The sequence below is a fragment of the Pleurodeles waltl genome, chromosome 5 (assembly GCF_031143425.1).
Source record: "Pleurodeles waltl isolate 20211129_DDA chromosome 5, aPleWal1.hap1.20221129, whole genome shotgun sequence".
In the NCBI taxonomy this organism is placed as follows: Eukaryota; Metazoa; Chordata; class Amphibia; order Caudata; family Salamandridae; genus Pleurodeles; species Pleurodeles waltl.
Genome location: NC_090444.1, coordinates 752,223,118 through 752,239,826, shown reverse-complemented (window position 1 = coordinate 752,239,826; position 16,709 = coordinate 752,223,118). Strand labels below are relative to the sequence as shown.

General features: G+C 43.1%; 1 protein-coding gene across 3 annotated transcripts in view; it reads right to left on the bottom strand.

Annotated features, from left to right (window-relative positions):
- CCDC170 (coiled-coil domain containing 170) overlaps positions 1 to 16,709 on the bottom strand; it is a 212,505-nt gene that overhangs the window by 52,571 nt on the left and 143,225 nt on the right. For 2 of the 3 annotated variants that reach the window (XM_069234716.1, XM_069234717.1), the window contains 2 exons: positions 15,993 to 16,235; positions 5,725 to 5,961 (listed from right to left, as the gene is read on the bottom strand). In XM_069234716.1, the coding sequence (XP_069090817.1) occupies positions 5,725 to 5,961; positions 15,993 to 16,235 (480 nt within the window). The remainder of the gene's footprint in view (positions 1 to 5,724; positions 5,962 to 15,992; positions 16,236 to 16,709) is intronic. The other variant, XM_069234718.1, reaches the window with a different exon arrangement.

Here is a 16,709-nt window from a genome sequence, read left to right as displayed (position 1 = left end):
AAAAGTGCAGCAACTTTTTCTGGCCTTTGACACTGGACATTTAATACAATTTGAAATGTTAATAATAATAAACTAAGCTGCGTGTTCTGGAAAAGAGGATATAGATAATAACACCCTCTGCTTAGCCCAAGATTCCTGCTTATAATTGGCTGAGACCCTCCCCCTTACATACTCCAAATCCCAGAGCCTAGATGCTCTTCTACAGGCCTCTTTTAGTTGATTTTTCGAGAGAGAAGAAGCTTCAGACAATTTAAATTCCACAATGCTTAAGGCTGCAGAGATTTTCCCAAGTTTGATTCCGACTTGCCATGCCCATTTAAGTTCACTCCCAACAATTTTGTTGGCACAGAATACTGATACTTTCTGAACCACAGAGGACCAGAGTTTATCCCAAAATCGCAAGGTTAATTTGTAGGCCGAGTAATTCCAGGCCAGCAAATCTCCCTCTAATCATATTGTCGGGCCATCACGCCTTTTGGGAGGCCAGCAATTTCTTCAGACACTTGGCCTTGCACTTCCCCCAATTTGCTTCCATACTTAGTGACAGCAACTCAATCCCATATAGGAATTTGGCAGGTACAATTGCCTTATAAGCAGTTTAAAGAGGGCTCCACGAGGGGCCTCCGAAGCTGTTCTAAAAACGTATTAATCTTTCTATTGTTGAGGCCGCCCACATCTCCACTGACTCTTTACGTTAAGTCCAGTTTAACGTCTTAGTAAACAACATACCTAGGTATCTATACGAGGTTCCCACCTCCACACTTTTAAACTCCAGATACCATTTAAATGATTTCGAATATTTTCCAAAGGGTATTATTTTGTTTTTTTGCCATATTTACCCTGAGTTTATTATCTTCTCAATAACTATTAAATCTAGAAACTTTACGCTGTAAACCTACTGGGGTCAAATCCAAAACAGCCAAATCATCTGCATAAAGTAGGCATGAAAAGTGCCTGACCCCAGTTTTTGGAGAGAAAGATTTAGTAGATGAAAGAGCACCCGGAAGGTTGGTAAGGAACAGTGAGGACAGCGTAGGAGCTAGAACGCATCCCTGCATTGATCAATTTTCTAAAGGTATTCTTTTTGGTAGGACCCCATTTCAATCAAGTTTTACTGCAGCCCAATTCCGAGAGTGCAACTCCTGAAGGATTACAAGTAAGCAGGGGGGTATTTTCAAATGCTGCAACTTGTCCCACAGGATACTTTGACCAACCAAGTCAAAGGCTGAGGTAAAGTCAACGAAACAACAGTGCTAATTCCCTGAAGTTTCTGTTGCTTTTTGCTCCAATTTCCAGAAGCTAAAACAATAATTGACCATGGAATGCCCTTGCTTGAAGCTGCCTTGCTCCATAGGGATCTTATGACTGCACTTAAACCAATTCTTAAGAGAGCTGAGTATTACTTTAGAGTATATTTTAGCACCCACATCAAGCAGGCGTATCAAACGAAAATTACTTGGGACATCTGACTCCCTTTTATTATGAACTGTTTTAATAATTGCACCCTTCCACCTCAACCGGAATACATTGCTACATAGACTTTAGAAAAGAAGGTTGTCCATCACACAGGATTTGACTTTAACAGAACTGCAGACAGGTTATCCAGCCCCAACACTTTGGATAAGTTTAGGAAAGATATCAGGTTAGTTATAGGCTGTACAGAAAGTGAGCCAAATGAACCCTTTTCCTATTGAGGCAACTTATCTCTCACAATTGTCTCCCTCGCCTTATAGATGTTACTTAGGTAAATAACTCAAGCATCTTGGGGGACTGTACACCTTAGGGGAGAGTTCAAATTTCTGCATCCCCTCTGAACTAGCTTCCAGAACCTGACCATGTCTTTAATTTGGAGACTACTAATCATAAGTACCCAGTTAGACTGACAAAAAGCCTACTTTTTAGCCCTAATCAGGGCCCATTCTCCTTTGTCATATTATTTTAACCCTTTTTTCCACTGGAGTTTGTCTTAAATTGCCACTTCCTACCAACTTTCCCCAACTTCCCCCTAGCAAATAAGCACTCAATGTCAAACCCCAACTGTCTTTGGGTCGGAGCAGAAGTATCCCTTTTAGCCTTCTGGGTATATATGCCGACTAAGGACGTCAGCCTCTTTACTGCTTCTCCTATAAAAAGTGAGTACCATTACAAGATTTCTGGTCCTGGTACCTCCCCAGGGTCCAAATCATTAACCATTTGGAATTGCATCAGTTGGGTCATGTATCGTGTTCTTAAGCGCTTAAGATAAGCAATTTCCATCGGTATCATAGATTCCCTTTGGCAGGGAGCTACACCTAGGGCTGTTTTCAAGCTCCAGTGATTACCATCTCTTAATCTTGATACCTGGAAGCTTATGCAGATATCAAAAAACCACGCCTGTATAAACATATAATGTATTGGACAGGTTTGCTTCCCATGCTGAAACGTTTGAGCCGTTGGTATATCCTCCCTAAATCGACCATTTAGGCACACAAAAACCAGTGCAGAGAGGCATCCTATGAATTGAAGATCATTCTTAGATTGAGCAGAAAGGGAGAAGGTTGTGTGGGGGTTCCATAGCCTTCAAGCATGTCGGCACTATCAACCTCTACCTGAGTTGGGTCTAAGCCTTGAATAAAATCCCCTAGAACCAGGACTGGGGGTACCCGGGGCCTCCACCAAGGGTGTAAGATCTCTCTGGAAATCTTCCCACATCTCCCTATGGATCTCATTCTGATTTACATGGATGATAACAATTATTAACCTCTTAAATTGGTTACTTCCATCATACAAGTTCAGATGGCAAGCCAGGAGCCACTCATTACTTGTTTGAATTATTCTTGCTCCTCTAATACATTTTGTTGATATAAACGACATTAACCCACCTTTTACCCGCCCAAGTCCCACTTTTATTCCTTGTTTTAGAAATTGCCTGATACCTCTGAAAGGAAATTGATTGCACGCCAACCAGGTCTCCTGAAAGGAAATTATCACATTTTCCACCCAAATTCTGTTAAGATTGACTGTACTCATCAAATTTTGCGACCCATGAGCCTTCCAGGAGACAACACCCCAGCTGGCATGTGGGGCCTCTACCTAGTTCCTTCCCCCAACCCATGAACCAATGCTCTCCCTATCAACCCTTAGATGTGCAATTCTATTGCGAAGTGGGATTTGATCTAACATTCCTTCTCTAGAGCAGGAAGGGACGATTATCTCTGTTATAACCCACTGAGCAGGCTGAAGGCAAGTTTATTTCTGGACTGATTACCTTGTTTAATTGCACAGAATTAAGCTCTGCATGTTTAGCCATTACAGGCAACTCGAGCTGGGAGTTTTTAACCTCTGTTACAGGTACAGTTCTTAGACCAAGTTTATTGAGCTCCACACTAGCTCCCAAAACTAAACACACAAACACTAGGGAAGTGAAAATAACTTTGCTAATTTGTATTCCTTCTTTGGTCTCTCCAAAGGCTACTTTATTTATATCTCTTTCGTTAGCTCCCCTAAAGCCTTACAGGCAGAGAAAGCTCTTAACAAGTTTGATCTGTTCAATGGCTTCCATTTACATGCTTTTTTTCCCATACTGGGTCACATCAAAATACTTTAATCTTGGGTCCCTACAGGGGATCTGGGCCTAACCATGGGCATTTCCTACTTCTATGTGATATAACACTGGAGGTTAGTGATGCTTCTTTGTGATAGGGCACCTATCTATCGATGAAGAGGGGTTATCCATAGCCATACGAAGCAGATTCCCAGTTCAGTTCAAAAGCCTTGCCCTATTGGAAACTCAACTCAGGGCTCAGCGCAGAGTACCTACAAAGTGTTTATAGTTTTACAATTCCCTGGACTCCCTCCCCTGTTGTACAAAGATACTTCAGCAAGAAAAATTAACAAGGAGGGTGAAAGTATGAGGAATGGCTTTTCAGTTTAAACAGGAATGCATTTGACCACCCTGCCCCCCCTCTTTAAATTGGCCTTCCTAGCCATGTTACATTCATTCTAATGGATATGTATTTGCATGCCTTTTAGCTATGGTGTTTTTAAAATGACTGACTTGCCTTAACCTTCACAATGCATTTACCACCATAAATGCAAACAAAAGTATACATGTATGCTTTCATACTAGTCCTAGTGCTTCGGAATTTCCGCACTGCAAATAATGCAGAGTCGCAGGGTTAGAAGAAACATGTGTACATATGGTGAATCCCTGAAGCGTAGCTCAGTCTTCTTAAAATAAAGACATAAAAGTATGACCAATAACCCTAAGATTGTGAGGTATTAGTAATTATTCAAGAGTCAGGTCTTATATGACCATGGCAAAACTATAGTTTCTTGCATGTTCCTCAGTGTACCATTGCTTAGGTTGTGTAACGCGTACCACTGAGACATCTACTCCTTCAGTGTGCCAGTGACCAGATGTCAACTCTGCTCATTGGAGGAGTCCATCTTTGAGGTGAGTAGCACCTTGACACTTCAGATGTAGAAGTCCATCTACCAGCTCGTAGCTACACACCTGCATGTGTTTTGCTGGGAATTTAGTCACGTGATCAATAGTAGAAGTCGTCGTGTGAAGAGCAGTTTAAATTGAAAGCCCTGCATGACAGGCCCAAACCACTTCGGATTTAAGCAACGTTTTATTAGGAGTTTCCTATCGCTCCTCTAGCGTCGTAAGTGGGCTCCCTATCAGTAGAGAGGGTGCAGATACTCCTGACCATGTCCAGGCAAACTATTGTTTTTTTTTTCGTTGCAGAGCTGTTCAGCAAACTAAGGTAACGAATGATAATGCAAGAACTGCAGTTCAAATCGTGCATTAGCTGGTTAGTATTCCCAAAGCTCTCTAGGCAAAACGGGGTGGAAGTTCATGCCGCACAATTGGAACTGAACTCTGGAAATCCTTGCCTATTCAATTGATGAAAGAACCAAACTTCCCCAACTACAGCTACAAAAGTTAAAAACTTGGCTATTTAATTTGACATCTAATCACTCATCTCCACTGTTCAGTTTGTTCAGTTTCATATTCGACAGTGCCAAAATACGTTCTCTAGGGGGCACATTGAGATCAAGTAATACCTTCAAGATAAATAAATAGATAGCTTAATGATATGTTATAATTGCAATATTTCTGTTTTTTGACCATGGTCCACTAAAAATAATTAATCGATGGATTGACACCAATGAAAATCAACAGATTTCCTGAGAAAGAGATTTTCGAATTTATCTAGAAAAAACAACCTTACAAAGCCTCGATTCCAGTTTTGGAGAAATTCCTGCACCAATATCGTGCCCCTGCTGGTTCACCCCAGACCTTTTACCAGGCAAAGGACGGTGAAATGACCTGGTAGGAAATGGCTGGAAGAAGGGCAATCACTGCAAAGATTTGGTGCAGTAATAATGATTACCAGGGATAACAACCCATTTCTTGTGGGCTGTTCAAGTGCGTAGTTAAAATCCCATTATATCCAGCTTCCCAAAACTGCAGCTATTCAAGCTACTAGGAATTCTGCATCACTATTCCTGCCCTATGTCTAGCGGGGACCTGAAAAATGAGCACTCTGTAATGTATCACAAAGACAGACTAATGTCTATCACTCAATCAATACAGTGCCTCCGAACTTTAAGTGCAACTGATATGGTGAGGTAAACCTATGGTTTCGTTAAATGGAGGTCTACTACAGCAAACAGAATGTATGCTAAGTCTTAAAGACGTATACAAAGTAAATGTACAATAGAATCCAGGCTTACCTGTCTCTCTCGCTTGACAATATCTTCCATGGTTTTCTTCAGTGTCTGCAGCTCACTACTGACAGCTTCCAGCATACTCTTGTACCTGTCCTTCTCTTCTCTTGCTTCCTGTTCTCTGAAATCTAACTCCGACTTCACAGTTACCAGTCTCTTTTCAGTCTTCTCCTTCACTTTCCCCAGTTTGCCCAGGGACTCACTCAGACCCTCAATAGCTTTATGCTGCTCCAAAGTTCGGATCTGTAAAATCAGCGGGGAGATGGCCACTTAAAACACAGTCACACTGTCCTGTTTAAAGATAAGTAAATGACACTACCTTTCATTCTATGACTTTTCTTTTACAAATCGATGTTTTAAGGCTTATAGGTCCAGTTGGTTGAACTGAACACAGTATAGGCAGAGGATACACTTCATTAGTATCAGTGTAACACCTGTATTCAGGAACCAGCAAAGGAGACGTGACATGTCTGTGTAGTCAGGGATCCATTTCAGTCAGAATCTTTTTTTTAATCTGCAAACTATGCAGAAGAGGATGATTTACCTGGCAAATCCAGCAAATCCATAATAATATAGAAAATTATCACGTTCTAGTGGCCCTGAATATAATCCTTTGAATGCACCGATTTGGTGTATTTAAGCTCAAGATTCTAAACAAGTTGTCACAGTAGCACAGCGCCATATGGTAAATATATAGATTTTGGTTTCAGAAATGATTCTGTTCCCAGAGACAGTAAATTCTTGGCTTCGTTCTGCGCCAAAGTTTTCAGCGTTGCATTGCATCACATTAGAAACGTGGGGATGAGCTGTATTTACTAAAATATGGAGCACCACTGTGCTTACCCTGCACCAGTGCTAAATTTAGTTGTCAGTGCCAACGCAGGCACCCTTGCACCCTAGTGCAAAGGTGTCTGCGTTAAGGAGAGTGATTGTTTATGTGGAAGAAGGTGTCCTTTCTTGCACATAAACAATCTACAATAGCGATTTGCCACTTATGTGTGTGCTGCAGGATGCAGCACACATAGAAGTAGCAAATCGTCATTTTTGAATGATTGTTTATGTGCAGGAAGGGACACCTTCCCGCAAATAAACATTTATTCAAGGCCTTTTGTTCTTTGTATGTGTACAACAGAAAAAGCAAAAACGAGGTGGAATAAAAATATTCCTCCTCGTGTGCCATGCTAATACCACCACTGGGGTGGCGTTGGTTTTAGGCACTGTCCCAGATTTACATCTTCTTGTAAATCTGGGTCAGTGTTGAAAAACAATGGGTATTGAGGTGGAACGCCCACAGCAACACCCATTGCACGCCCCTCTGACACAGGAAACTGCGTCAGAGGGGCCCATATTTACAAGGTGGTGCTAAGCAGCATTGCATTGCATCACATTAGAAACGTGGGGATGCGCTGTATTTACTAAAATATGGAGCACCACTGTGCTTTCCCTGCACCAGTGCTAAATTTAGTTGTCAGTGCCAACGCAGGCACCCTTGCACCCTAGTGCAAAGGTGTCTGCGTTAAGGAGAGTGATTGTTTATGTGGAAGAAGGTGTCCTTTCTTGCACATAAACAATCTACAATAGCGATTTGCCACTTATTTGTGTGCTGCAGGATGCAGCACACATAGAAGTAGCAAATCGTCATTTTTGAATGATTGTTTATGTGCAGGAAGGGACACCTTCCCGCAAATAAACATTTATTGAAGGCCTTTTGTTCTTTGTATGTGTATAGCAGAAAAAGCAAAAACGAGGTGGAATAAAAGTATTCCTCCTCGTTGTGCCATGCTAATACCACCACTGGGGTGGCGTTGGTTTTAGGCACTGTCCCAGATTTTCATCTTCTTGTAAATCTGGGTCAGTGTTAAAAAACAATGGGTATTGAGGTGGAACGCTCACAGCAACACCCACTGCACGCCCCTCTGACACAGGAAACTGCGTCAGAGGGGCCCATATTTACAAGGTGGTGCTAAGCTACAAAAAGTGGTTTAGCGCCACCGTGTAAATGTGGCGCACTGCACAGCGCCAGCGGAGCATCACAAAAAGTGATGCTCCGGTGGCACTAGGGCCTTCTAAATCTGGCCTGAAGTTCCTTAAGTGTGAAAAACTGCATTACAGTTGATGAACTACAAGTGAAACATATTGAAAGGCATCCACTTTGTTATTTCCTACTTCTGCCCTTCCTGTCGAACTTGCTTGTGGGGACTCTAGACCAGAATCTGGATGTCAGAGAAGAAGAGGCTTGCCCTTTTACAGCTGTCACAAAAAAAAACTTGAGTTAGCAACAACTACGTTTCCAAGGACCCTCTCGCATGTAGAACACCGATATGTACAAAGTGAATGAAACCAAGTATTAACCACCTGTTTCATCACTACCACTTCAATTCTGCACCAGAGGAATTTTTCGCCAATCGCAAAGGTAAGGGGTACTTAATGATGTCACATCTCTAAATGTGGCTTACTGAACCACAAAACCAATCAAGAACGCCAAGCGGAACCTGAGCCATTCTGGCCGGTTAATTATCATGGCTGAACACGAGACATTGGTAACTGGGTAAAGGGTACCTAAGCAGCCAAAAACAATGTCTTATGTCACCTTTTCTTATAGGCCCTACCTGAAACAGATCTGTCTCTTTGTGAACCAATTAGCACAAATATGTTACATCAATCCTTTCTAGACTTAGGGGAGAGCTCAAGATGTGTGCTTTTTTAGGTGCATTAGGTGGGACCCTGTCGTTAGCCACATATATTTTCCTGCAGTTTGTGCCCCAGCACAGCAGTCCATCTGCGATTTGTCCATATTTTCTGGTTTGTGGAAGGGGTGCAGATCTAGGAAATGACAGACCTTGGCAATCTGTAATCATCAAAATTAGGGTTTCTCCTACCTCTCTTTATAACGTCATCTATAGTAACGTATAATTGCATTGTTTTGAAAGGGGATATTTTTTAAAAAGTTCCACAGTGGTAGTAAAGACATTCATAGGGACTGAATCTTGGCTATCCTACTGCTCTTTCAAGTTTTCAACTTTGTGAAAGAATATTTGGTTTAATATTTTAACATCAATAATTCTTATCCATGGCCAGGGCTGTCAGAAGCTGTGGCTATTTGCCCCAGGCACCACTTTTTTGAGGGCCACTGGGTTCAGAGAGATTCTCTATTTCTTTATTTTGTCCTCTAAACATTGGAGCTTTTTCGTGTCCACGTTTCACCACACTTTGACCACTATCTCCTGCCTCCTTTGCTCCTCCCTTTCAGGTTCCTTTCCCACCTTCCTTGTCCCCTGTGCAATAGAGTTACAACATGGCATCTCCCAGCCCCCTCCGTTTTGCAAAATACATTTTCGGTGAGATATAACTCTTACAGCTCTTCAATGAGACGAGTGGGTCTCTGACATGTTTTGTGAATAGTGTAATGGTCTTGCTTCCTTCAACTCCTTCAGAACTGATGAAGAATGCAAACAATTAAGGGCTGACAGGTTCCTGATTCACTTCAACAGTGTAATTGTCCGAGATATTCACTAAATCTTTGGTTGCAGGATCACACTTCTTGAATTTTGGCCTTCTTGTTTTTATCTATTTTCACTATTTCTTCATGATCAGGAAACTGTTGAGCATTGCTGGTTGAGTGTTCTAAATTGGGGATTCTCATGCACACAGTACGACCTAGAATAAAAGGGGCTGGACATTTTTCAGTGGTGCTATGAGGTGTTGTACGATAAGATCACACCACTTTATTCAAAGCCATCTGGATATTTTGCCTAGTTAGTTCAACTGGTTGTAGTGGTTTCATTAATGTGGCCATAAGCCTCTCTACCATCCCATTGGCTTCAGGACACATGGGAGTGATATTTCAATGTTTGAAGTTGGGGTGACTGGCAAATTCAGCAAATTCATGTCCATTAGATGAAGGACAATTGTCAGTTTTGACCACTTTGGGATACCCCCAAACTATGAATGCTTCATCGAATACTTGTATGACGGCAGTCACTCTCAATGATGACACTTGCTGGGCAATCAGGAACCTTGAGTATTCATCCATTATGACGAGCATACATTTGCCAGACTTTAGAGGACCAAAAAACTCAATAGACACATGTTGCCATACATCTTCCAGCAAATCGGACATTTGTAATGGTACGGGTGGTTCTTCACAAACCACTGGCTGACATTGAGGGCATTCTTAGAGTGTGGTTTCAACCATTCAGGTCAGGAGGGGGGAACCACACTCATTCCCTTAGCTCCCCTTTTGTGGCCAGTTTGTCTCTGTGTCCTTCATGGGCTAGGATGATCGCTCCTTTGCCCAGTTTTTTTGGAATAACAATCCTTTTGTCTTGGATTAGCAAGCCATTTTCAGCAATAGTTAGTTCATCTTTGACAAGTAGAAAGGAAGCTAGTTCTCGGGTGTCTATTCTTCTGTCACCCTGGTGATCTTCCAGATGTTTCCATGAGGTTGTCCAAAGAGGATGTACCACATTCTGAAGAATGACAGCGTTAGCAGTGGCCTCAGTGATAGCTTCCAGTGGGGCAGCACGACCTCTCTCTTGATCAGTGACAAAATGAATATATTCTTCAGCCAGAGAGTGTTTCGTCATGGAGAATGTCCTGGGATGTCTCGACATGTAATCAGCAGCGGTTGCTGCCTTTACTAATTTGTGTAGGTATACGTCTGAAGGCGAATTTCCCATTGCTCAATCTTGGGTGGCATGTTTGTGTTTTTGCACGGGTATTCCCGAAAATAGTTGTCAAGGCCTGATGATCTGTAAAAAGGGTAAAGTGTTTCCTATAGGTGAAAATGTGGAAATGATCACAGGTCCAGACGGCCACCATGCTTTCTTTTTCTGGCTGTGAGTATGCCCTTTCTGTGTCAGTTAGGCTGTAGCTAGCATGAGCCACTATGGGACACTGATCACCTTCTTTGTCAATCTGAGCTAGAACAGCTCCAAGTCCCACAGGACTGGTATCCACAGTGATCTCTGTCTTCCTGTGAAGTGGACGGTTGATCCAACGGAATCTTCGATTTTGTTGAAAGCTCGATCACATCTCACAGAAAATATAAAAGGTTGACCTTGCTTTGTGAGTTGAAACACAGGATATCTGATAGTAGCATAGCCCTGGATATATTGGGTGCAATAACTGGCCATGCCCATGAAGGACCAGATATCGGCAACATCTCGTGGGCAAGAAGTGTCATTTAGGGCAGCAACCTTTTTGAGGTTCAGGCCTCATCCCTTACTCGAGAAAATGTGACCATAGGAATTCAATGTGGATTTGTGGAGCTCACACATGTCTTTGTTGAGTGTCAAATTGACTTCCAAAAGCAGGTGGCACACCTGATCTATTGCTTTGTCATGGTCCTTCGTGGTAGCACAAACACTAACATGTCATCACACGTGCCCTAGTGAACTAGGGATGTGACGGATAACTGTTCTCATGGATTCTTGAAAGAGTTAAGCAGCTGATGAAATGCCAAAACGTTTATATCTAAAGAGGCCTTGATGGGTTAAAAATTTGATGATGTAACATGAACTCCCATTGAATTCGAGCTGCTGATAGCCCTTGTTGAAGTCCAATTTAGAGAAAATGTTCATCCCAATCAGTAGCGTAATCATGTCACTGATATGGGGTCCTGCTAACTTCAATCGCAGTATTTGGTGCTCTCATGTCAACAGAGAGGCACACCTTGCCATCTGGTTCATATTTAGGCATGGCCACCACTGGGGACACTCAAGGAGTCAGTTGTGGTGATCTCTCAAAGATATCTGCCCAGATTAAGTCCTGTAATACGTCTTCCACATCCTTTTGAAGGAGAAATGGCACTTTGCAATGATGTTGAGCTACCGGTGTTACTTGTGCTTTGATGTGTAGACAAACCTGAAAGTGAGCCATTTTGCCAAGTTCAGTGAACAATTTTGGGACTATACTTATAATATCCGGTTTATCATCCACCTATACAGTATTATGACTAATTTCAGGTGCTCAGCCGTGGGTTGGCAGAGAAGACAGTCTGCTGCTTCAGGTCCTTCAATGACATGAATTTGAGCTTGCATAGCTCTGTCCTTGTATGTGAGAGACGTTTGAATTTGTCCCAGGCTTGGCAGTGGCTCTTTGAACATCCAGGTGTATACCCATACAGTAACTTTGTGCAACCTGGGCCTGGGTTCATTTTATTGTATTCTGTGACACAGATGTAATTGAGTGACGGACCACTGTCTAATATGAATTTTGCCAGGTGATTCCCCATTTGATTATGGAGTCTCGGGTATTTCTTTAGCCTGTTAGGATCAGCCACTATGCAGATATATTCAACCCTGTTTTGGGAAATTAAAGTGAGTGATCTTGACACACGAGACACAGAGCATTGAGATATATAACATGTGATCGCATGCTTGATTGGGAAGAGCTTGTTGTGTTGTCTCGTCTATCATATACTGCCCTTGCATGATGTTGGGGTCTGGATTCACTGGAAGAATTGTGTAAGTTCTTTTGAGCTGCTGTACACACTTTCTCAAAATGATTTACATCGTCTACATCTTTGACCGATGGCAGGGCACAACGCTTTATGCGGGTTTTCTTGTCCACAGCAGTAGCATTGCAGCTGTTGCTCCATTGTGATGTGTTTAGAGCTGAAACGACGATCTGTGGGTTTTGGAGCCTACCGGCACTCGTGCAGCTTCACTCTTTAAGGCAATTTTGAAGTTGGAACACGTGTTCTCATTTTTCTACCTTTCCTGTCTCCATTTTCTTTGCATGTTCTACTGCTTGATCATTAATTGTGGTCATTTCTTCAATTTCATTCAAGGAATAGCTTTTCTTCATGAGACTTTCGACGTAATGATTCTGATTGACACCCTTCTATGATTTGCAGGCAGACGGCATCCTCAGTCGTGAAGTTGTCAAAATCGCAATAACCCGCTATTCATTCAAGACGCGGGATGAATTCTCCTATGAATTCGTCTTTTTCTTGGGAAGCCAGACTGAAAGTGTAACATTCACAGTCAACATTTCTTTTGTGGAGAAACTTCCTGTTGAGTGCCACTTGCACATCTTGATAGGATGTTGTGCCAGCTGCCAGCAATTCTTTGATGATTTGGCCAACATCTTTGCTGACTAAATTGCACAGAGCAATGAGTTGTTGATTGGAGTCAGTGACTTGTGACTTCTTCACGAAGTCCTCAAAATCATTGAGCCATTCTTGCCAGTGAGGTCCCATGCCACTGCCAGATGTGAATCAGCAGTTCCGGAGGTCATGGAAGGAAATACCAAGCATGGCCAGTCACAGTTAAGGGGTTTGCATCGAATCTGGAGATAACAACAAGTTTTAAGCTTGGGAAATATCACTGATGTATTGAAGAGGTGCCAAGCCATGGTTGCGCCTCTGACGAGTGAAAAGCAGACACAGTCTCAGTTGCCTAATGATGGTGAGCTGATATGCACACTTGGAGAGCAGTTCAAACAATGCACACATAAAACCCAATAACCAAATAGAATGTCCTTTTATAATTATCCTCTGAGAGTTGGTATTCATTTACATATTTTTTGTTTGTTGCACTGTCATGTGAGTTGCACATCACAGGTGTAGAGGAGCTGTGTTGCCAGTGTATTAAATTAGTAGCTGCTGGGTAACAAACTGGAACGTAGGATGAACTGTAAGCCACCAAAAACTTGCAATTTCATCAATCTGTAGGAATCCAAGACTTCAAGATGGCCACCATAGGTCCTTTAAAGCCCAATGGGCAAGCCTCTCGACTTCAAGACGGTTGCAGAGAGAAGTTGGTGTCTTGCGAGACTCACTCGGTGGAAAGTCAGTAGGAGTTTGGCCGAGCAGGACAGTAGGAAGCGATGTCCAGCTTATCAGTAATTTATGAGGTGGCGCAGAGCAGAGAACTGGGCAGTCCAGTGCATGAGGCGGTGCAAACAGGCAGATGAGGCAGTCTGACATAAGGTACTCAACTGGGGTGGGCTCCCGATGGTGTGCAGCACAGTTCCTCCTTAAATAAAGTGAGGTATGCTCCTGCAGACATGAGGCAGTTGTCCTGGAAAGTGCAAGCAAACTTACAGTGGGTACACACAGCTGTCTGAGCACTCAATGTCACTGCCTCTGGAAAAAATGCAGTTTGAGCATGGTGGGCTCCTGGAATCATGTTGTCTGTAGGAGGCATGCAGGAACAATGCAGATGCTATTGCAGGGTGTCAAATACACCTCATCGCCAGTTGTCGTGTCTTGAGAGAGACAATGATGACAGACACGACTGGGTTGATTTCCTTTATTTCGTATTTGAAACATAAAAGCTTCTTCGTGCCCACGTTTCACCACACCTTGACCACTATCCACTGCATCCTTTACTCCAACCTTTCAGCTTCCTTTCCCCACTTTCTTTGTCCCCTGGTTTGTCTAGTCACAAGGGTCCTAGATCCCTGACATACAATATAGTTACAAAAGGACACACACTACCACTGCTCACACTATTTCTCATTATAACACAAAATCAGGCCTAACCTGTTTTTATGATGCATTCTGAATGAGGCAGGTGACCTTAGTCACCACTACTTGTCGCCATAAAACCAAAGAAGAGCCTTGCATCACGTTTATGCCTTAAACCCTGTAGTGAGCCACCCTACTCATTTGTATGACTTGACCTCACTGTTACAGCACTCAACCCTATGGCTGGGGGAGGCCTTAAGGAGTAAATAAAGAAGACTGGGACCGCTTGTGCCTCCTCCCACGTCTGTGTGGACCATATGAAGCAATGACCATCCAAGCCTGGCAAGGAGTTAGGCCAGCGGGGCATGATTCACAACACTGGTGACAAGAGAAGAGATCTTGTGCCACAGCCACATCATTGCTCACAGCTGCAGCAGCCGCACCGGAGCAGTAGCCACTATTGATTGCTCCGCGGGCAAGCAACAAGCAAGTTGTATGAGGGTGTCGCACGGGAAGAGCCTGCCTAGGTGTGCTTAGCTCAGTGCCTGTTCTGCCAAACCAGCACCTTCTATGGTGGCCATGAACTATGTAGCCTAAAAAGGCCAGCAAACAGGAGAGAAAAAATAACGAAGTTAATACAACATGAATAAAGAAAAGCGACACCACGCAGGAAAGGCACAGTCCTGCAGCTCTTGAGGTACACCAGCAATAGGCACACTTCACACCCAGTCTAGGTGAAAGGCATTAACAGGCAGGTAGCCTTGCTAATACTCCATTATCACTGACACACAACACCCAGAGTGGGCCCTAGGCTACACCATGTAGTGCCCATAGGAGAAGGAATAACACTGGGGAGACCAACCTAATGAGTGGAATGGGATGAACCTGTCTCGACAAAGCAATTTGGCACCAAAAGACCTGCATACTTAACCAGCCAGGCAACCAAGTGCTTTTCCGCGAACGGCATCTGGGGTAGAAATTCCACACCCTGTCTGAAAGAGGACTGTGGACAGTGACATCTGTAAAAGGTATCCTATTATCTGCTCACCAAGGTGCAGAACAGTAGCCTGAAACTTCTCATGGTTCAAAAAAGTTACAGCGACTAATTGGGGTGGAAATCATGACACCAACAGAGGCACAGAGTGGGAGAACTATCAACCCTGGAGTAAGGTCTAGGAGAAGCCACGAACTATGACAACCAATTTAGGCAGCCAGGGAGACAAGCAGGACATAATGCCCTCTCCAGCCCAAGGCTCAGTGCCTGCAAGAAAGATGCTGACTCTAGTGATTGGGGTATCACCAGGGGCGACCTGGAGCTGCCAATACAATCTACGTCCAATCACAGCTCTGTGATTTTGTGTGTCTGTACAACCATCACAAAAGGGGACTAGATATGGACTATGATAGTGGATGTAGGGAGCCACCCGACTCATTTGCATGATCCCTGCCCACACACTCCCATCACAGAAAACCCTATGATCTGGAGCGTCCCCAAGGAATAAATAAAGAGGACTGGGACCACTCGTGGACCATCCCCCAAACTTTGATACTGCATTTGTGTGGTCCATGTGAAGGGATAACCACCCGGGCCCTGGCAAGCTGTTAGACTGGCCTGGAGTGGTTCATAACAAACCCCACAAAAGCTTCTGACAAGTATGTCTATGGCATTTTGTATAATTAATGGGTTGTTAAATTCATTAATACATTATCAGCCTTTTTTTAAATCTGGGATATCAACATCTGCTCAGATATGCAACTGCTATAATGAATATTTTACAGAAACACATAGTCGGTGTTTTTAGATATCCATCAAAATCACTCCAGAAAGCAACAATCGGTATTGTTTTTTGTTACTTGCCTTAAGTTCATTGGTGTCAGCGAGTTTGGCTTTGAGTTCGGTATTTGCTAGTTGTGCTCCGCTAAGCTCCTTCTGTAGTCGCTCCACTTTCTTCTGCAACTTCCTGACGGTGAGGTTTGCATCATCTCTCTCCATTGCTAGAGCTGAGCGCACTTGCTTCTCCTCTTCCAGCTGTGCAATTTTCTTACGTAAGAGGTCCATGTGGAGCTCTCTGCTTTCCAACTTCTCCTTCTGGGTTTTTAACTGCATTAGGGCAAGTGTTTATTAATGAACATCCTGATATTTAGTGACAGACTGCTGGAGATTATTAATAACACTATTGATTGTTAAGACTGATCTTGAGAATTAAAATTGGCTTTTCTTCTCAACTGTTACATCAAAATAGCAGCCACACAGAGAAGCGGACGTGTATGTGGTTGTGGTTGCTTCAGATGTCTACAGCGGACAAGGCAACAGAAAGAGGGGAAAGTATCATTGCATGCTAAGGAAAAAGAGCCTGGTCAATTTACCAAGGGTCATGCATGATGTGCCGTTACAGTGCAGGATTTTTCTTTGAATTCAGGGACTTGTAGTCTTGTTTATTCCATACAAAACAGGATTACAAATCTGTGAATTCAAAGAAAAAACCTAGGCTTCAGCAGCACACCACACACGGACCTTGCAAACTTGGCTAGAATGGAGACGACAGCAAGCCAGGACAAGGCTGGTGTGGGAAAT